At 35.8% G+C, this 20,879-nt stretch overlaps 1 protein-coding gene across 1 annotated transcript; it reads left to right on the top strand.

Annotated features, from left to right (window-relative positions):
* The first annotated feature begins 3,126 nt into the window (after positions 1-3,126).
* LOC121520275 lies at positions 3,127-16,693 on the top strand. Its single transcript, XM_041803649.1, has 5 exons — positions 3,127-3,304; positions 7,764-7,838; positions 13,261-13,527; positions 15,027-15,053; positions 15,630-16,693. Exons 1-5 carry the CDS (start codon positions 3,127-3,129, stop codon positions 15,737-15,739), a joined length of 657 nt encoding a protein of 218 aa, XP_041659583.1. The 3' UTR covers positions 15,740-16,693.
* Positions 16,694-20,879: the final 4,186 nt, after the last annotated feature.

Here is a 20,879-nt window from a genome sequence, read left to right as displayed (position 1 = left end):
AAGGAGCAGCACTGGCAGAAGCTGCTGCTCCGTCGTCTCCAAAGGAGCTAGTTGAGGCAGTTAAGGGGATCTGATCAGGATGCCTCCTAGTAGCCTCCCTGTGGAGGTCTTCCAGGTGCATCTAACCATGAAGAGACCCCAGGGTAGACCCAGGACTTGATGGAGGGATTATTTCTCATCTGGCCTGGGAACTCCTTGGAATCCCATGACCTGAGGAAGAGGATGGATGGACTCACTGCTCTTGTTGGGTTCAACCAGAACAGACTGGTCATAAACGCCACGTCAGGCTGACAGCCATCTGTGAATAAACACTGAAATAAATGAACTACAGTACATTTCAGAATAAAACCTGATGAATAAAACCAGTAGTCTGTTATGTTAGGGTTAATCTAGCTGTTGTTCCATTACCAGTATCAGAAATATGTCTGGTACTGCTGAAACGCAGGTATCATTGTTGGTGAGTATGTGAGTTTATGCACCGATCAGATGGTGCAGAAACTCAAAGAACAACGCTTTCCAGACCTAACCTTGCAAAGCAGATGGATCGTCTGTTTCCGTGTTTCTCACTGGTGAATTCATCTTCAAAGCTCCCATCTGAACCGTTTGGACCCGGTTAGAAAGTGGCAGGACCAATCAGCAGCAAGGGGCGGTACTTTCAGGTGCAGCAGAGTCATGACATAAACGAGCAGAGACAAGAGGACGGTGAGATCATGGCTGAAGAGATCAGCGTGGATGCTGCTAAAGCGCCAGTTTATCAGAAGTTGACGACATTTCCTCGTTAACAGAAGAACAAAGAACAGCAGTGAGTTGTTTTTTTCAAAAACCACAAAAGTGGAGAACTGACATGCAGAGGTGGGAGTAAGTCACTCATGCGCAAGTCACAAGCAAGTCTCAAGTCATAAACTTCAAGTCACAAGCAAGTCCCAAGTCACTGTGGTGAGAATCAAGCAAGTCAAGTCGAGTCCCTGCTATAAGTCCAGCAAGTCACAAGTCACAAGTCATACAAAAATGGGATGATCTACCCCAGTTTCCACATTTAAATCAGTAAAGACAGTGGTACAAAGGTTGATTTTATTTCAGTTATTATTTTATATGGCTTAGGATAAATTTATCATGTTAAAATCAATATTCTTCACTTCTCTTTTCTTGAGACTGCTTTACAATGTAATAATAGCTTCATGTGTTTATATTATTGTGATATAAACACATCAAGCTATTATAACTTCAATAACTTCAATCCAGCAGCATTTTGAGTGTTTTTCTATTCAAAGTTGTGGAGTTTATAGTTTGAATTTTAATTTTTGATTTTTTGACTTTTGTTCTGATCCTGTTTTTGAAAGGTCAGATCCTGATGACCAGCTGACCAAAGGTCAATGATGCTCCGATCTCTGTGTGGACAGAAGCTGAAGCTTCAACAGGAGCTGACCTCACTGATCTACTCGGACATTTTATCTCCTGCCTTTTTTAAAATCGTGACTCTTTTTTCTTGTTTAATATCACGTCCCACTGGTTAAGGCAACACTTCATGTACCTGTTTCTGATTACATCAACATTTGAACTGGTTTGATTGTTTGATACTTGTATGAAAGCTTCTATCTGACCAACAACTAACTTGCACCACAACTGTTAGGCCACTAAAGTTGGCGACAACTAAGAATCTTTGGGGGCTTCTAGAGAGGTCAGTCTCTGTGGTCAAGAGGAAGAGAGGTCTGTCTGGGAGTCTGAAGGTCGCAGGTTCAAATCCTTTTTTGGTTTGGTCATGGTTTTAAGAGCTGAGTCTGAAGAAAGAAGGGAAAGGCTTTAGGAGACAATAGCAGGTGTCTGTCTATGTGGGCTAGGGAGGGAGGGGTCTGTCTGGGAGTCTGAAGGTCGCAGGTTCAGATCTTCATATGATTTTGTCAATTTTTAAGCTTTGACTCCAAATAAAGAAGAGGAAACCTCTGGAAGACCAAAGCAAGAGTCTGTTTCTGTAGTCTAGTGAGGTAAAGGATTGCTTGGGAGTCTGAAGGTTGCAGGTTCAAGTCCTTCCATGTTCTGGTCAGTTTTCAAGATTTGAGTCTAACAGGAGAATGTAAAAACCTTTGGAGGACTTCAGCAAGTGTCTTTCTCTGTGGCCTTGGGAGAGAGTGGGCTACCTGGTAATCAGGAGGTTGCTGGTTCGAGTCTTCCCATGGCTTGGTGACAACTTGAGTTCAAAGTGAGAAGGGAAACCTCTGGAAGTCTTAGGGGAGAGGTTGTGAACTTTAAAGTCCTCCATCCCAAATGTAGAGGATAAAAGAGCCAGGAGAAGATCCCCCAGTGTGAAAGGTACCGGTGGCGCAGTGGGTTTAGCACGCTTTCAAGCACCCAAGCGGGCACGAGCTCCTGTGGCGGGAGAGGCTGGGGTTTGGAACCCAGTGCGGCTGGTACCTGGATCGAGCAGTGCCCTGTGGGACGGGGTCAGGGGGGGCTGTGTCCCCCCTGGCGTTCCAAGACATGTATCAGCAGGGGTTATGAAAAAAATAAAGTAATTTAAAATTAAAAAGTTAACTTATTGATAGTCGTTGCCTACTATACTTGTCACCTAAGAAATTGTTGGTGACTAACGTTGCCTTGGATATTGTTGGGGACAACTCTAGTCTTTTAGCTATTGTCGTTGCCAACAATAGCTAAAAGACTGTAGTAGGTGACGACTATAGTCAGTTGGCAACAACTTAAGTTGCCTTGGATATTGTTGGGGATGACTATAGTCGTCGTAGTTCTATAGTCTTTTAGCTGTTGTTCACAATAGCTAGGCGACTATAGTCATCCCCAACAATATCCAAGGCAACTAAAGTTGTCACCTAAGACATTATTGGCGACAACTATCAATAAGTTAACTTTTTAATTTTAAATTACTTTATTTTTTTCATAACCCCTGCTGATACATGTCTTGGAACGCCAGGGGGGACACAGCCCCCCCTGACCCCGTCCCACAGGGCACTGCTCGATCCAGGTACCAGCCGCACTGGGTTCCAAACCCCAGCCTCTCCCGCCACAGGAGCTCGTGCCCGCTTGGGTGCTTGAGAGCGTGCTAAACCCACTGCGCCACCGGTACCTTTCACACTGGGGGATCTTCTCCTGGCTCTTTTATCCTCTACATTTGGGATGGAGGACTTTAAAATTCACAACCTCTCCCCTAAGACTTCCAGAGGTTTCCCTTCTCACTTTGAACTCAAGTTGTCACCAAGCCATGGGAAGACTCGAACCAGCAACCTCCTGATTACCAGGCAGCCCACTCTCTCCCAAGGCCACAGAGAAAGACGCTTGCTGAAGTCCTCCAAAGGTTTTTACATTCTCCTGTTAGACTCAAATCTTGAAAACTGACCAGACCATGGAAGGACTTGAACCTGCAACCTTCAGACTCCCAAGCAAACCTTTACCTCACTAGACTACAGAAACAGACTCTTGCTTTGGTCTTCCAGAGGTTTCCTCTTCTTTATTTGGAGTCAAAGCTTGAAATTTGACCAAGCCAAAGTAAGATTTGAACCTGCAACCTTCAGAGTCCCAGACAGACCTCTCTTCCACTTGACCACAGAGACTACCACCTCTAGAAGCCCCCAAAGATTCTCCTTTCGTTCTTTGGACTCAAATCTTGAAACCTGACGAAGTGTTAAGATTTGAACCTGGACTCTGCAGTCTCCCTGGCAGTCCTGGATCCCTCTAGGCTACAGAAAGAGTTACAGATGAACGTCTGAGGTTTTTATTACTTCCTTTGGACAATGGACTTCAAAATCAACCTGCCCCACCTGGATTAGGTTTGAACCAGGAACCTTTGGACTGCCAGTCAGTCTTCGATCACCTTCAGCCGTAGGATCAGAGACTCGCTCAAGTTTCTCCAAAGCTTTCAGTTTTTTATTTGGATGTTGGACTTTCAAACTCAGCAGTAGTGAATATGAATCAGTCACACAACCTGCAGACTGCCAGGTAATGAGCCAGACGGTAGATAGGGTTTCCAAGAACGTTTTCACCTTCCTTTGGTCTCGGTCTCCCCCTAAGGATCAAACACAGGACCTCTGATACCTCAGGCAGTCCTTTATGGCTCTGGGCTACTGAGACAGACACTTAGTTTGACATTTTTTCTGGCAATTTCAGGAAAGATGCAGCTATAACGACCCAATGCACACTGCCGAAACAACAAAGGAGTTCATCCGGTGAATCCCAGTGAGTAGAGTTGGTTCAGTAGTTTAATTTTTATAGTGAATCCCAGTGAGTAGAGTTGGTTCAGTAGTTTAGTTTTTATAGTGAATCCCAGTGAGTAGAGTTGGTTCAGTAGTTTAATTTTTATAGTGAATACCAGTGAGTAGAGTTGGTTCAGTAGTTTAATTTTTATAGTGAATACCAGTGAGTAGAGTTGGTTAAGTAGTTTAGTTTTTATAGTGAATCCCAGTGAGTAGAGTTGGTTAAGTAGTTTAGTTTTTATAGTGAATCCCAGTGAGTAGAGTTGGTTCAGTAGTTTAATTTTTATAGTGAATCCCAGTGAGTAGAGTTGGTTCAGTAGTTTAGTTTTTATAGTGAATGCCAGTGAGTAGAGTTGGTTCAGTAGTTTAGTTTTTATAGTGAATGCCAGTGAGTAGAGTTGGTTAAGTAGTTTAGTTTTTATAGTGAATGCCAGTGAGTAGAGTTGGTTAAGTAGTTTAGTTTTTATAGTGAATGCCAGTGAGTAGAGTTGGTTCAGTAGTTTAGTTTTTATAGTGAATCCCAGTGAGTAGAGTTGGTTCAGTAGTTTAATTTTTATAGTGAATCCCAGTGAGTAGAGTTGGTTCAGTAGTTTAGTTTTTATAGTGAATCCCAGTGAGTAGAGTTGGTTCAGTAGTTTAATTTTTATAGTGAATCCCAGTGAGTAGAGTTGGTTCAGTAGTTTAATTTTTATAGTGAATTCCAGTGAGTAGAGTTGGTTCAGTAGTTTAGTTTTTATAGTGAATGCCAGTGAGTAGAGTTGGTTAAGTAGTTTAGTTTTTATAGTGAATGCCAGTGAGTAGAGTTGGTTCAGTAGTTTAGTTTTTATAGTGAATCCCAGTGAGTAGAGTTGGTTCAGTAGTTTAGTTTTTATAGTGAATACCAGTGAGTAGAGTTGGTTCAGTAGTTTAGTTTTTATAGTGAATACCAGTGAGTAGAGTTGGTTCAGTAGTTTAGTTTTTATAGTGAATCCCAGTGAGTAGAGTTGGTTCAGTAGTTTAATTTTTATAGTGAATCCCAGTGAGTAGAGTTGGTTCAGTAGTTTAGTTTTTATAGTGAATGCCAGTGAGTAGAGTTGGTTCAGTAGTTTAGTTTTTATAGTGAATGCCAGTGAGTAGAGTTGGTTAAGTAGTTTAGTTTTTATAGTGAATCCCAGTGAGTAGAGTTGGTTCAGTAGTTTAATTTTTATAGTGAATTCCAGTGAGTAGAGTTGGTTCAGTAGTTTAGTTTTTATAGTGAATCCCAGTGAGTAGAGTTGGTTCAGTAGTTTAATTTTTATAGTGAATCCCAGTGAGTAGAGTTGGTTCAGTAGTTTAGTTTTTATAGTGAATCCCAGTGAGTAGAGTTGGTTCAGTAGTTTAGTTTTTATAGTGAATCCCAGTGAGTAGAGTTGGTTCAGTAGTTTAATTTTTATAGTGAATTCCAGTGAGTAGAGTTGGTTCAGTAGTTTAGTTTTTATAGTGAATGCCAGTGAGTAGAGTTGGTTAAGTAGTTTAGTTTTTATAGTGAATGCCAGTGAGTAGAGTTGGTTCAGTAGTTTAGTTTTTATAGTGAATCCCAGTGAGTAGAGTTGGTTCAGTAGTTTAATTTTTATAGTGAATACCAGTGAGTAGAGTTGGTTCAGTAGTTTAGTTTTTATAGTGAATCCCAGTGAGTAGAGTTGGTTCAGTAGTTTAGTTTTTATAGTGAATACCAGTGAGTAGAGTTGGTTCAGTAGTTTAGTTTTTATAGTGAATACCAGTGAGTAGAGTTGGTTCAGTAGTTTAGTTTTTATAGTGAATCCCAGTGAGTAGAGTTGGTTCAGTAGTTTAATTTTTATAGTGAATACCAGTGAGTAGAGTTGGTTCAGTAGTTTAGTTTTTATAGTGAATCCCAGTGAGTAGAGTTGGTTCAGTAGTTTAGTTTTTATAGTGAATCCCAGTGAGTAGAGTTGGTTCAGTAGTTTAATTTTATAGTGAATACCAGTGAGTAGAGTTGGTTCAGTAGTTTAATTTTTATAGTGAATCCCAGTGAGTAGAGTTGGTTCAGTAGTTTAATTTTTATAGTGAATCCCAGTGAGTAGAGTTGGTTCAGTAGTTTAGTTTTTATAGTGAATTCCAGTGAGTAGAGTTGGTTCAGTAGTTTAATTTTTATAGTGAATTCCAGTGAGTAGAGTTGGTTCAGTAGTTTAGTTTTTATAGTGAATCCCAGTGAGTAGAGTTGGTTCAGTAGTTTAATTTTTATAGTGAATACCAGTGAGTAGAGTTGGTTCAGTAGTTTAGTTTTTATAGTGAATACCAGTGAGTAGAGTTGGTTCAGTAGTTTAATTTTTATAGTGAATACCAGTGAGTAGAGTTGGTTCAGTAGTTTAATTTTTATAGTGAATCCCAGTGAGTAGAGTTGGTTCAGTAGTTTAATTTTTATAGTGAATACCAGTGAGTAGAGTTGGTTCAGTAGTTTAGTTTTTATAGTGAATCCCAGTGAGTAGAGTTGGTTCAGTAGTTTAATTTTTATAGTGAATCCCAGTGAGTAGAGTTGGTTCAGTAGTTTAGTTTTTATAGTGAATCCCAGTGAGTAGAGTTGGTTCAGTAGTTTAGTTTTTATAGTGAATCCCAGTGAGTAGAGTTGGTTCAGTAGTTTAGTTTTTATAGTGAATCCCAGTGAGTAGAGTTGGTTCAGTAGTTTAGTTTTTATAGTGAATGCCAGTGAGTAGAGTTGGTTCAGTAGTTTAATTTTTATAGTGAATTCCAGTGAGTAGAGTTGGTTCAGTAGTTTAATTTTTATAGTGAATCCCAGTGAGTAGAGTTGGTTCAGTAGTTTAATTTTTATAGTGAATACCAGTGAGTAGAGTTGGTTCAGTAGTTTAATTTTTATAGTGAATACCAGTGAGTAGAGTTGGTTCAGTAGTTTAATTTTTATAGTGAATACCAGTGAGTAGAGTTGGTTCAGTAGTTTAATTTTTATAGTGAATACCAGTGAGTAGAGTTGGTTCAGTAGTTTAGTTTTTATAGTGAATACCAGTGAGTAGAGTTGGTTAAGTAGTTTAATTTTTATAGTGAATACCAGTGAGTAGAGTTGGTTCAGTAGTTTAATTTTTATAGTGAATACTATCAGAGTTTAGTGTGAGGAGTATTCTGAATGAGGCGGCCCTCTTCTTCGCCTGTTTCCTGTGGCTCAGGTTTTTGTACGAGGGTTTTTCACTGTGTATAGCTGGGGTACCACTCTGACAGAAACTCATGACAGAGCTCAACAAAAACCTGGGCTCTGCTCTAAATGCTTCTTTTTCTTTCAGAAACATCCAGAACAAACAAATAAACAGCAGAAAACCAACCAAAGCCTCTCTGTCATTCAGGTGAGTGTGATCATCTGATTCTATTCTGCTTTAATTTCTGAATCTTCTCCTCTTTACTGAAGCGGCTCCGTCTGCTGAGCTGCTCTAAATCTGACTTTTTTACGTCTATTAAACACAACTGTGACTCTACCTCTGTGCGTTTATGTCTGGTCCTGGTTTTCAGCTCCGCCTGAGTCCGTTTAAAGTGGATTTTTATTTTATTTGAGCTTCTGTGAGGACGAGGAGCAGGGCTGAGGTTTTTGTACGGGTCTGTATCACTGTGATGCTATAACATTTGGAAAAGGAATCAGGCTCACCGTCAACCCAAAAGGTAAGAAAACTCACTTTATTCACTGTCACAGGGTCAGGCTTTAGTGCTTTTAGACAGTCTGAGATGTTCAGGACTGGGGTTTGAAGTTTAATGTTGAAATTTAAAGGATTAGTGAAATGGAGCTGCAGACGTCCTTCAGTCTGCATGGAGGCATGAAAAAGAGACGAAACTGGATAAAACTGACAAAAACAGTGAAGAACAGATGAATGTGGACCAGTAAATGTCCTAGAAAAGACTTTTAAATGTGTTAAATTTGACTTTAAACCTCTAACATCACAGACGGCAGCTCAGCTACAATGAGCTAAAGTCTTAAAAGTCTTTTTGTTGTCCTGTGATCGGGCAAAAACTGGTAAAACTAGCAGAATTCACTCCAAAAATAATACAATACAATAAAATAGACCTGGTGATTAGTTTTCATTCATTTTCAACGGTTTTAGTTTAAAACTGAGAAAGCAGAAAAAAATCTTTTTAAACTCTCGGTATCTTTGAAAAACCAGAATATGAGATTTAAAAATCAATAAAAGTCTTAAAATCATGTTTTTAATCTCAAATCCACTTAAGTGGTTTTAAAATCATGTATTTGTTTGAACTTAAAAAAGTAATGTAAAATGTAAAATTCATGCTTTTATTGATTGAAATATTAGAACGTGTTGATGTGGAACTCTTAAAAATCTTTTAATGGAAAAACTAAACAACTTAAAACGACACTGATGACATTTAAGAGGCACTGAAATGTTCAAACTTTAAAATATTTCCTGTTAAACTGAAGAAGATTTAAGGTAAAAATCCTTCAATGATTCTTATTTGATAAAGACATTTAAAATGGTTTTAAAAACCGTTAAAATGTTTCATTTTTATTCTGGTAGAACCAGGGGTTCAAAATCATCACAAAAATCATTCTGACATCTAAAGTCAGACTTTTTTTACAGAAGTATTTTAAATAAGTGAATAAATTCTTTCCTTAGTAAATTAAATGTCGGATAAAAACACTGAAGAAAAGAGTTAAAAGAGATTTTAAGTCTCAAACTAGAGATTTTAAATCAGAGATCAGACAGAGATGATCATTTGTGATCGATGATTCAGGACGTTTCAGAAAGAAAAACTTTTTTAAAATAAAAATTCTCAGAAGCTCTTAAAATCTGAGATGAAACTTCAAAAACACTAAAGTGAATTTTAAACCTGTTAGAGATCTGGATAAAGAGAGTTTGACTGTGACTGACGTTGTTTTAAATTCAGTTTTAACTTCACCTCTCAGGAGTCACTTCTTCTTCTTTTTATCTCATTTTAAAGAAGAAACAGTCACTCTGATATCCACGTTGAGACATTTTTACTGAAAGATTTTAAATCAGAGATTTTAAAATGTGGAACAAATCCATGGTTTAGTTCTTTAACTGTCACAGGATTAAAAAAAAAAACAATAAAAATGAACATTAAGACATTTTGAAAACTAGAGTGCTTCAACCAAGAGTTCTAGAGTTTAAAAGTTCTAAAGTTTCAAGTTCTATAGTCTTAATACTCCCTGTACTCTAATTTTTAAAGTTCTAGAGTTCTGAAGTGTTAATCTTTTAAGTTAAAGAGTTTTAATCTTTTAGAGTATTAATGTGTAGATTTTTAAAGTCTAAAAAGTTCTGAAGTTCTAAGGTTTTATGTCTAAAGTATTAAGTTCTAAAGATTTAAAGTTTTAATTTCTAGAAATGTAAAGTTTTAAAGTTTTAAAGTTTTAAAGTTTTAAAAGTTTTAAAGTTCTAGGGTTCATGTCTAAAGTTTTAAAGTTTCAAAATTCAAAAGTTTTAATTTCTAGAGTTTTAAAATTTAAAAACTTTTAAAGTTCTAGGGTTTTAAGTCTACAGTTTTAACGCTTCAAAGGTATGGAGATTTAATGTCTAGAGTTTGAAGTTTTAAAAGTTTTAAAGTTCTAGACATTAAAGTTCTAGAGTTTAACTGTCTAGCGTTTTAAAGTTTAAAGTTCTACGGTTCATTTCTAAAGATTCAAAGTTTTAATTTCTAGAAATGTAAAGTTTTAAAGTTCTAGGGTTCATGTCTAAAGTTTAAAGTTTTATGTTCTGGAAATTTTAAGTTGTAAAGTTCAAAATTCTAAAGTTTTAATTTCTAGAGTTTTAAAGTTTATGTCTACAGTTTTAACTCTTCAAAGTGTGAGAGATTTAATGTCTAGAGTTTTGAAGTTTAAAAGTTCTAAAGTTCCAGTTTTTAAATTATGTCCTTTCAAGCTTTAAAGTTTTAAAGTTCTAGACATTAAAGTTCTAGAGTTAACTGTCTAGTGTTTTAAAGTTTCAAAGTTTTAATGCTTCAAAGGGTTAGAGTTTTAATGTCTAGATTTTTGGAGTTTAAAAAGTTTCAGTGATTTATGTCTAAAGTTTAAAGTGCTAAAAATTAAAAGTTTTAAGTTCTGGAAATGTAAAGTTTTAAAGTTTCAAAGATCTAGCCTTCTAATGTCTAGATTTTTGGAGTTTAAAAAGTTTTAGAGTTTTATGTCTAAAGTTTAAAGTGCTAAAGATTAAAAGTTTTAAGTTTTAAAGTTTCAAAGGTCTAGCGTTCTAATGTCTAGATTTTTAAAGATTTAGAGTTTTAAAGTTCAAACATGCGGTGATGTGGATTCAATGATTCCGGACATTTTCGATAAAACATTGAAGAGCTTTTTAAATTTGAGCTGAAACTTAAAACTTTTCAGTGAAATTTAATCCTTGAAAAATTCACATGTAGTGTTTATTTGAGACCAAATTTAAATGTTTGCTTTATTTTATTGCGTGAATCATTTTAAAACAGTTAAAAATATTTCATCACTGTAAGAGTTTCTAATTATTCTGGCTTCTGTAGTTAGATATTTTTACTGAGGTTTTTAAAATAGATGAACATAAATGTAGGGAAAATGTGAAAGTTTAGAACGTTTCAATGTCACAAGATTAAAAACAAAAGAGAAGACGAGTTGAAATATTTGAGCTGATATCCATATTTAGACCTTTTTACTGACCTATTTAGAGATAAAAACTATGACAGAGAAAGAGTTTAAAGATGGTTAAATGAAAATTAAAGATATTTTTAACCCACGAAAACCTGAAAAAGTTCATTTTAAAGTGAGAAAAACATTCTTTAGTATGGTAGGAGTTGAAACCATAAAAAACTTAAAATGAAACTTTAATCCATTAATGATTGAAATGCAGAGTGTCTGATTTTGACCACATTTAGAGTAAAATCCTTCAGAAATGTTTATCACTGAAATAATTCTAAATACAGTTTAAATATCCATCAGTTCATTTTTCCTCTAAAGAAAGTAAAATCATTCTGACATCCATTTTGAAAGAAAAAGAGATTATAAAGTGGGGGAGAAATTCACTGTTATGCATTTCTCAGAAACTTTAAAATCTGAAAATGTTCAAAAAATAATATCCATAAATAAATAGGAGAGCGAGGGTTTGACTTTGACCACATTTAGAGTAAAATCCTTGAAAAAAAAATATATATGTAAAAAATATGTTTTTTTTAATCACTGAAATCTTTTTAGAAACAGTTGAAATATTTCACCTTGTCAGTGGTCGGCTTATTTATCTCTGGTAGACGAACAAAAATCATTCTGACATCCGCGTTTAGACATTTTTATGAAAATATTGTAAGAATTTGAGATTGTAAAATGTGGAATAAATCCAGACTTTTAATTTGAACTGCAACTTAAAATACATAAAAGTGAAATCCATAACTTTTTATTTGCATATATGAAGTTTCTTTAAATAAAATCTAATATTTTATTCCATGTTTAAGCTGGTGCTGTTTTTTTTCTCAGCTGAGAAAACTCAGATTATTCAGATTTCATTTCTTTAAAATCAGCAGCACAGAGTTAAATCACAAAAATCAAATTCAGTGAACTTTAGAAAAAAAAACTGAAGATGAAAGTCTAGAAAAGTTTTGACATCAGCGTTGAATTCTTTTTAAATTCTGTTTTAATAAATAAAAAGAAGACTTCAGGTTTAAAAGTGAACAGATTCACTTTGAATAACAGAAACTGTTATTTTAGATATTTTGAATCATAAATGACTGAACTCTAAAATAACAGCTGAAAGAATAGAGTAGAATTTTCTTTCTCTTCTTCTTAGCTACATCAGAAGTTTCTGCTGTTTGATCAGGAGGGAGGTCGTAGCGTTAAGCTGTGATAATAAAGTTTATTTAACCTGAATAATAAAAACCTCTGTGATCAGAGCAACTAAACATGAGTTTCATTTATTTGTGCTGACGTACGATGTAGACTTTATTAACATGTAAACCCCAATATTAAAGCAGAATTAGCTGTTTATTACTAATGTTAACAGTGTGGATGAGAAACTATCAGGAAAGTAACGTCAGACTTTATAGTGAGGCCATAACGAGCACAAATATCAGGATGGCAGAAAAAATAAACTGAGACAACTTTTCTGGAAATAAAGTGAAAATTTATTTATTTAAATATTTATTTATTTTGAACTTTTGTGCTTTTATTGATAAAAAAGGACAGTGGATAGAGTCAGAAACAGGGACGAGGGAGTGGGGAGAGACATGTGGGAAAGGTCCACAGGCCGGACTGGGTCCATCCTCTGGGTTTATCAGGGTCATTCTCTGGGTTTATCAGGGTCCATCCTCTGGTTTATCAGGGTCCATTCTCTGGGTTTATCAGGGTCATTCTCTGGGTTTATCAGGGTCCATCCTCTGGGTTTATCAGGGTCCATCCTCTGGTTTATCAGGGTCATTCTCTGGGTTTATCAGGGTCCATCCTCTGGGTTTATCAGGGTCCATCCTCTGGTTTATCAGGGTCCATTCTCTGGGTTTATCAGGGTCCATTCTCTGGGTTTATCAGGGTCCATCCTCTGGGTTTATCAGGGTCCATTCTCTGGGTTTATCAGGGTCCATTCTCTGGGTTTATCAGGGTCCATTCTCTGGGTTTATCAGGGTCCATCCTCTGGGTTTATCAGGGTCCATTCTCTGGGTTTATCAGGGTCCATCCTCTGGGTTTATCAGGGTCCATCCTCTGGGTTTATCAGGGTCCATTCTCTGGGTTTATCAGGGTCCATTCTCTGGTTTATCAGGGGCCATTCTCTGGGTTTATCAGGGACCATTCTCTGGGTTTATCAGGGTCCATTCTCTGGGTTTATCAGGGTCCATTCTCCTGGTTAAAGTTACTCTGAGTTAAGGTCTTAATGTAAGCTGAACTGTCACCTCACATGTATTTTCTGTTCCTCTCATCTATCTACTCATCAGACCTGTCTGAATCATTTTCATGTTAAAGTACATATATAGTCAAAAAGCATGTAGGAATGAATGAATTGCTTTATAAGTAAACGATTAACCCCAAAGACATAGAAATCTGTTTCATCATCAAGTTTTGATGATTTTGTCCGTTCTTATGTCACCTCTATGACCTTCTCTGATGGTTCCACAGATCCGGCCCCTGTGGAGCCCACTCTCTACGTCCTGATCCCTCAGCAGCGTGAGGGCGTCCCGCTAGATCAGGTGGGCGACCACGTGTGTCTGGCTACGGATTACCGTCCAAAGGATGACGAGATGGTCCTGAACGGGAGGGAGAGTGGGGTTACCATGACCACGAGTAGCGCCGCTGTCTCCAAGGAAACGGGAACGTACTACTACCCCGGATTCACCAACAAAACCATCGACTCCTGTGAGCTCAACAGCACCTACACCAACAACGGTGAGAATGGCGACTCCATCCTCTTTATTCCAACGTTTCAGACAAACTGAGTCTGATCTCAACGCTGTGATCATAAAGTGTTGGTCTGACTCATATTTGATCTGTTTAAAGATGATTTAATCAGAATATCTGAGTTATCATCACTGTTGTATCACCGCCATGTTTAAGACGCAGCACACAGTGATGACAGCACAGGGGGTGAGTGTGGGGATGTGGGTGAGGGTCATGTGACACCTGCTAACACAAAAAAATCTTTTAATGCAACAATCCAACAAAGATGATAATTTTCGCACAAACGGAACAGCAGTTTATATATATATATGTATATATATATATATATAAATATATATAGCCATTTACAGGGATTTATGGATAATTGTAATTATTTCTGGTCATTGTTGTCGCCTTTTTACAACTGTTAGTGGGTTAAAGTCAGCTGAAGCTCAAATCACGTCAACATACAAAAAGATTTTTTGTTCGCCATTTAACAGGAAGTTGGATCCAGGGTCTTAAAACACTGGCAGAGCCATGAATCTTTGCAGTGAGTGAAAGAGAGGGTAGATATCAACTCAGGAGAATGTTTGGAGAATTCAGAGGGTTGTTCTCGATGGTTCTGATAATGTCTGAGTAAATTTACAATTCATAGAGAGCTGACATAAAAATAATTTTTACTGCAAGGCCAGGCTGAGTTGGCTCTCCCTATTAAAGTAAGTAACTGTGTACAAACTTCCTGACACTAAAACCAGACTTTGATAAATTCATATTTATATAATTTTAATTGTTATGATTTAATAATTGAGAAAATTTACTTTAAGTGCTGTTTTTAAATCCACTCTGCTGAGTTTCATGGCTCTACCAGTGTTTTAAGACTCTGAAAAAAACTATTTCCTGTTTCATGATAAACAAAAAAAAAAAAGAAAAATGACTTTTACAACATTTTTTGGTGTGATTTGAGCTTAAGCTGACTTACACCCACTGGCATGGCAGTGGCCAATCACCTTTTTATTTAAAGATGATGACAAACAACAACGACCACAAACATTTAGTTTTCATGTTCATGTCAAATTTCTGTGAAATTATTACAAATTTGTTAAAAGCTAGATATTTTTACCTTCCTACAAACATAATAAATCCTGACACATTCAACTGTGACTATATTTGTAGGAACGTTATTACATTTGTGATAATGTATAATGTTTGTGGGATTAGGTTAAGGTTAAAAACGGCTCATTTGTATTAAATTTATGGTTTATCAGGTTTGTTATTATGTTTGAGTATGTTGAGTATTATGTTGTGTAACAGAGCCCTAAGCCCAACCAGAAGATCAACACAAACCTTTATTTTGAAAAATTAAACATGACAAGATATGATTCAGGTCACCAGGTTTCAAAGCTCAGACTAAGAGAGCTGAATTAAAGAAAAAACAAATAAAGAGAAAAACTAACAATTAAAATCTATTGTCTTGTGTTTCTGACATGTTTCCTGTTTTCTCCCTCCAGATGACATCTGTGCCGAAATTCAGCCAGGTGAGTCACCAAACACACCACAATGCCTCTCTGGGCTCCTGATAAACCCAGAGAATAGACCCCTGATAAAACCCAAGAATGGGCCCCTGATAAATCAGAGAATGGCCCCTGATAAACCCAGAGAATGGCCCCTGATAAACCAGAGAATGGCCCCTGATAAATCAGAGAATGGCCCCTGATAAACCCAGAGAATGGCCCCTGATAAACCAGAGAATGGCCCCTGATAAACCAGAGAATGGCCCCTGATAAAACCCAAGAATGGGCCCCTGATAAATCAGAGAATGGCCCCTGATAAACCAGAGAATGGCCCCTGATAAACCAGAGAATGGCCCCTGATAAACCAGAGAATGGCCCCTGATAAACCAGAGAATGGCCCCTGATAAACCAGAGAATGGCCCCTGATAAACCAGAGAATGGCCCCTGATAAACCAGAGAATGGCCCCTGATAAACCAGAGAATGGCCCCTGATAAACCAGAGAATGGCCCCTGATAAACCAGAGAATGGCCCCTGTGTTTAAGTCTGTCATTAATGTTGATTGTCATCCGTCTGATCTGGTTTTATTTCTTCTTTCACAGAGAATGCTAAACTGAACTTCTCGCTGCTGCTGATGAACGGAATCCGAATCGTGTTGACGAAGGCGGTGGCCTTCAGCACGCTGCTAACCATGAGAGCCATCCTCTCCTAACGCTCCTCGGACCTTTGACCTCAGCTATCAATGGTGTTGACATATAAAAACTGATATTACAAGATTTTTTCTTTGACTTAGGTCAAAGTTTATTTGCATAAAATACATTTGAAATACACATGAATTAAAATAAAATGTTCACAGAATGATCCAGTCTAATGTAATTAATATGATGGTTAAATAGCAGTAAGAACATCACAACAAATGCCAAAAAACATTTTAGTACAAAATTAGAGAAAACAATGCATTTTACTGTAAAACAACCTGAAATTAAAACCTTTTTTTTCAGTTGTGAATAAAGAGCAAAATTCATTTATAATTTGTGAAATTTTCTCTAATTTCTGAAATGTAAAGAATATGTAGTGTAAAACTTTCTTTGTTTAAAGTTGTATATAAGTTGTGATATTTTTCTGAGTGTGGCTCTCTCTAAGTAAAAAACTATGAATGTAAAAGTAAAGACATGCTTAAAAGTTAATAAAATAAAATACAATTTTTATATTACAAGTAAAAAATCCAACGTGTTTAAGTGTTTCTTTTGTAAGATATGATAAATGTGTGTTTTTGTTCTAATTATTTTAATATCTCTGTAATGTTTTATTCTATCCTGCTAACTTTTAAAGGATGTTGTTGAATTCTTGTCCTGATCAGGTTTGTGGTTTTAGCTGTTCTGGTTCTGCTGGTCTTGTTTGGGTTTTTTGTTCTTCTGTTTTCTTCTTCACAGGTTAAAGCATTCTGCAATCTCTTGTGTTTAAAAGTGCTTTATAAATAAAGTTAAAGTTATTATTATCTTGAACATTTTCATGTGTATTTTTGTTCATCTGAAGTATATTTTAGACCGATGTCATCTGCATTTACATTTTAGTCTTCACTGTCTTTATGGCTCATGTGGACTTCAGTGATCTTTACGGTATTAAATATGATTTTGTGAATACTTTTAGGAGGATGATTTTAAGAAACCCATCTTGTGTTAATGATTATTTTTTAAATAAAGTTTTTTGGTGTCTCTCTTCTCTGTTTTGATGACTTGGGGTTCCTCAGGGATCAGTTCTAGGGCCGTTTCCTCTCCTTATTTTTATATCATTGCTCAAATCAGACTCAAACATGACGCTGTTATGCAGATGATACACAGATTTATCTCTCAGTGATATCTGCATTATTTACCCCCTTCAACAACATTTAACCCATAATTAAATGCTCTTTAGGACTCAGACTGTCATCTTCATCATTCGGCTTTGTTTCAGTTCATCTTTATTGATTTAATCCTAACCGTTCTCTTCTGTCAACTCTTTATAGTGAGAACAAGTCTAGACTGAACTCTGTTATCTTTGTTTCCATCTCTGCTGTTATTTTTCAGTTTGAGTTTCAGTTGAAACCACATTCAGCAGAAACGTCCCAACAGTCAGAGCGAAGCAGACGATAACGATCAGACAGGAAGCACAATGATGCTCAGGTTCCCTTCAGCAGACTGTAGTTCAACCATCAGAGCCGTCTGTTCACTGGAGGGTTCATAAGCATTCACATAAGAAAATAAGAGGATTTTTAGCACAAATCATAAACATCATAACCTGTCTGTATAACAGGGGAAAGCATTTTTAATAAAAAGTATGTCACATGGCTCTAGCTTACCACAGTGACAATTCTTTTTGACAAGTCAAACCATGGCTCTCAGAGGAGATAAAGAAAGAACTCTGGGGAATGTCGCCATCTAGAGGAGCAGAGCATGTTTACATCCAAATCTCTAGATTTTATTACAGAAGTCAAATAAAGAATATTTTTTACCCTTCAAGTCTTTAAATCTTCTCTATATGAAAAATGAGGTGTGAAGAGAACACGTGAGAGAAGACGGCACCAATGGGAGTATTTAAATCTTATTTAGAGTCATTTAACCAGAAAAGCCTCATTGAGTTTAATCATCTCATTTACAAGAGCGTCCAGACATGAAACATAACACATTAAAAAAATACAGATCAACCAATACTGAGTCACAGATCAAAAATTAATCAAATCTAATCATTTCTATAGATCAAATCTTATCATTTCTATAGAGATAGAAACAGAGGAAAATTAAGACCTGATGATCTTCTTCTTCTTCTGTTGTAGCTGTGTCAGACTGGCTGTGTGGAGGTCATGTAATGGCTGTATAACATAATGTAATGTGAGTTAATGTAGTGTTATTTAATGTAACATTATGTAACCAATGTAAGGTAATGTAATGTTATGTAACATAACATAAGGTAACTTAATGTTACGCAATGTAACATTGTGTAACATTGTGTAATATAATGTTATACAGTGAATGTAATGTATTCATGTAACATAACTAAAACATAAGGTAATGTTTTGTAATGTAATGTTACGTAATGTAATGTTGTGTTATGTAATGTAACATAATGTAAGGTAATGTAGTGTTATGAAATGTGAAATTATGTAACTAATGTAAGGTAATGTAATGTTATGTAACATAACATAAGGTTACTTAAAGTTACGCAATGTAACATTGTGTAATGTAATGTTATGTAATGTAATGTTATACAATGTAATGTTATGTAATGTATTTATGTAACATAATGCAACAGAAGGTAATTTTTTGTAATGTAATGTAACATAATGTAATGTGGTGTTATGTAATGTAACAAAATGTAAGGTATTTCAGTGTTATGTAATGTAACATTATGTTACATAAGGTAAGTTAATATAGTTTTATACAATGTAACATTAAATTAACTAATGTAAGGTAATGTAATGATATGTAACATAACATAAGGTTACTTAACATTACACAATGTAACATTGTGTAATGTAATGTTATGTAATGTATTTATGTAACAACATAACATAAGGTAATGTTTTGTAATGTAATGTCGCGTAATGTAATGTAGTGTTATGTAATGTAACATTATGTTACATTATGTTACATACTGTAGGTTAATATAATGTTATGCAAGGTTACAATATGTAACAAATGAAAGGTAATGTAGTGTTATACAGTGTCACATTATGTAACAAATGAAAGGTAATGTAGTGTTATGTAACATAAATTATATAAGGTTATGTAGTGATGTAATGTAACATAATGTAAGGTAATGTAGTGTTATGTAATGTGACATAATGTAAGATAACATCATGTTACATAACATAACATAAGTTAATATAGTTTTATGCAAGGTTACATTATGTAACTAATGAAAGGTGATGTTGTGTTATGTAATGCAACATTATGTAATGTAACACATCATGTTGACTCATACTGGTAGGATTTAGTGGGAGGGGCAGGTGGAGATTGGGACTGAGGTCCTGTCATGGCTTCAGAGATAGCTGATGTAGCAGTGTAGAAATGTGATGTTAATGAATTATAGCTATTAATGTACAGCCTCGAATGTTTGTGTTCAGAGGGTGAAGATCCCTGAAATCCTCTATGTAAATGTGTAGTTTCCTCTCAGACAGTCTTGTTTGTAGGTCACAGGTGAATTTGGCTCCAGAAACAGGTCACATCTCTTCTGCTCCTTCCTTCCTGTGAACTACATCAGCTATATTTAGACTTTAACTGGATGAGTTTAATCAGAGAGGAGTCATGGAGCAGATCAGAACATTGGCCTGGACTGGAGCTCACCTACAGGTACGTCAGATCAGCATCCTGCTCATGGACCTTACTGAGGAAAAGTCTGGGTATTTGGATTTAACATCAGACTGGCAGAAGGAGGGATGGGTCGTGTTTTGTGTAGTAAAAGTGGTTCAGTCAACGCTTTGAGACATCTCCACTAGAGCTGAAGTTATTCACTTCAGTGCGACTCTCTAAAAATAGAACAATATCTACATGTAGTAATCACAGCAAAAACACAAAAACAAAAAACAAAAACACAAAACAAAACAAAAAAAACAAAAAAACAAAAAACAGAACAGCACAGGGACCCAGAACTGGTCAGTTAAAGTAATGATCAAACAATGCACTTAAACATCAGCAGTGTTTCACTACAGAAACAAACATTATCACATCATCTGCAAACAGTGGACGTTTTCTCTCTGACAGAGAAAAGTGTAGAGTTAGACTTTAATATCAATACAGTAAAAACAGTAAACAGTGGACGTTTTTCTGCTTTTGTAAAATTTTATATTCTTCTCTACAGAAGTAGATTTAGTTTTTTGATGTGCTGGTTCTTTTCCTAAACTATCAACCATCAAAATGTCAGTGATCTCATTAAGAACACTCAGTTTTAACATTTTTGACAACCTCAGTTCATTTGGTATAAAATACCGATACTTCAAAACCTGTTCAAACTCACAGAGAAAATGTGTTAAAGTTAGTTCAAAGTGTTTATTCAAAGCTGGAATTTAGCTTAGAAAAAAAAACAAAAACAAACAAAAAAAACGACATAAATGTTAAATATTAAATTTTACATTCACTTGAAACCAAACCTTGAAACTACACATAATCCACAGAGGTTGGCCAGTATGCAGATGTTGTTGTCCCAGAGTTTTTTACAGTGTGAATAATCAGGGAGTTGGCCAGCTTTATTTCGGCTCAGGTACCAGACTGACTGTTCAGCCCGGTAAGATTCAGAATTTAACATTTTTCTGGTTTTCTAGATTTTTCTAGTTTTCTAGATTTCTCAATTTTTTAAAAAATGTAAAAGGCAACAAAGAAAATTCAGCTACAGCTATGAAAGAAGGCCTGATAGAGAAAAAAAGAAATATATATTATTTTATAAGACATAAATCAGTTTAAAGAGCATGATTTTTTGATTACTCTAAAAGCAGCACTGCTAAAACAGAAACAGTTCCTGCTGTTAAAATGTAATAAAGAGCATAAAAGAGGAGGTAAATATAAATGTAGACATTCTCAATGTTTAAAAGAGGTTTGAATGTGTGAAACTATATTCACATGAATATTCAGCTCTTTACTGTTGTATTAACGTTAATATTTGAACATTTATCTAAAACTTGAGTGGATTAAACTTAAACATAATAAAACAGAGAGGGTTAAATGTTCGTATAGAGTTCCTGCTAGTGCAGTCGTTTTTGTTCCAGAGTTTTTTACAGTGTGAATAATCAGGGAGGAAGAAGACTTTATTTCAGCTCAGGAACCAGACTGACTGTTCAGCCCGGTAAGATTCAGATTTAATGGTTTTGGATTTCTCAATTT

Source organism: Cheilinus undulatus, linkage group 13, assembly GCF_018320785.1.
Source record: "Cheilinus undulatus linkage group 13, ASM1832078v1, whole genome shotgun sequence".
NCBI classification, from domain to species: Eukaryota; Metazoa; Chordata; class Actinopteri; order Labriformes; family Labridae; genus Cheilinus; species Cheilinus undulatus.
Note: the sequence above shows the minus strand (reverse complement) of the source record. Positions and strands in the feature narration are given on the sequence as shown.

Bases quoted from the DNA above. Each gene is read 5' to 3' on its own strand.
- LOC121520275 (XM_041803649.1), top strand. From the start codon at position 3,127: ATGGAGGACTTTAAAATTCACAACCTCTCCCCTAAGACTTCCAGAGGT. The intron at 3,305-7,763 runs GTTTTTACATTC...AGCAGGGCTGAG, and splicing joins CTTGCTGAAGTCCTCCAAAG to GTTTTTGTACGGGTCTGTAT. The intron at 15,054-15,629 runs GTGAGTCACCAA...CTTCTTTCACAG, and splicing joins CTGTGCCGAAATTCAGCCAG to AGAATGCTAAACTGAACTTC.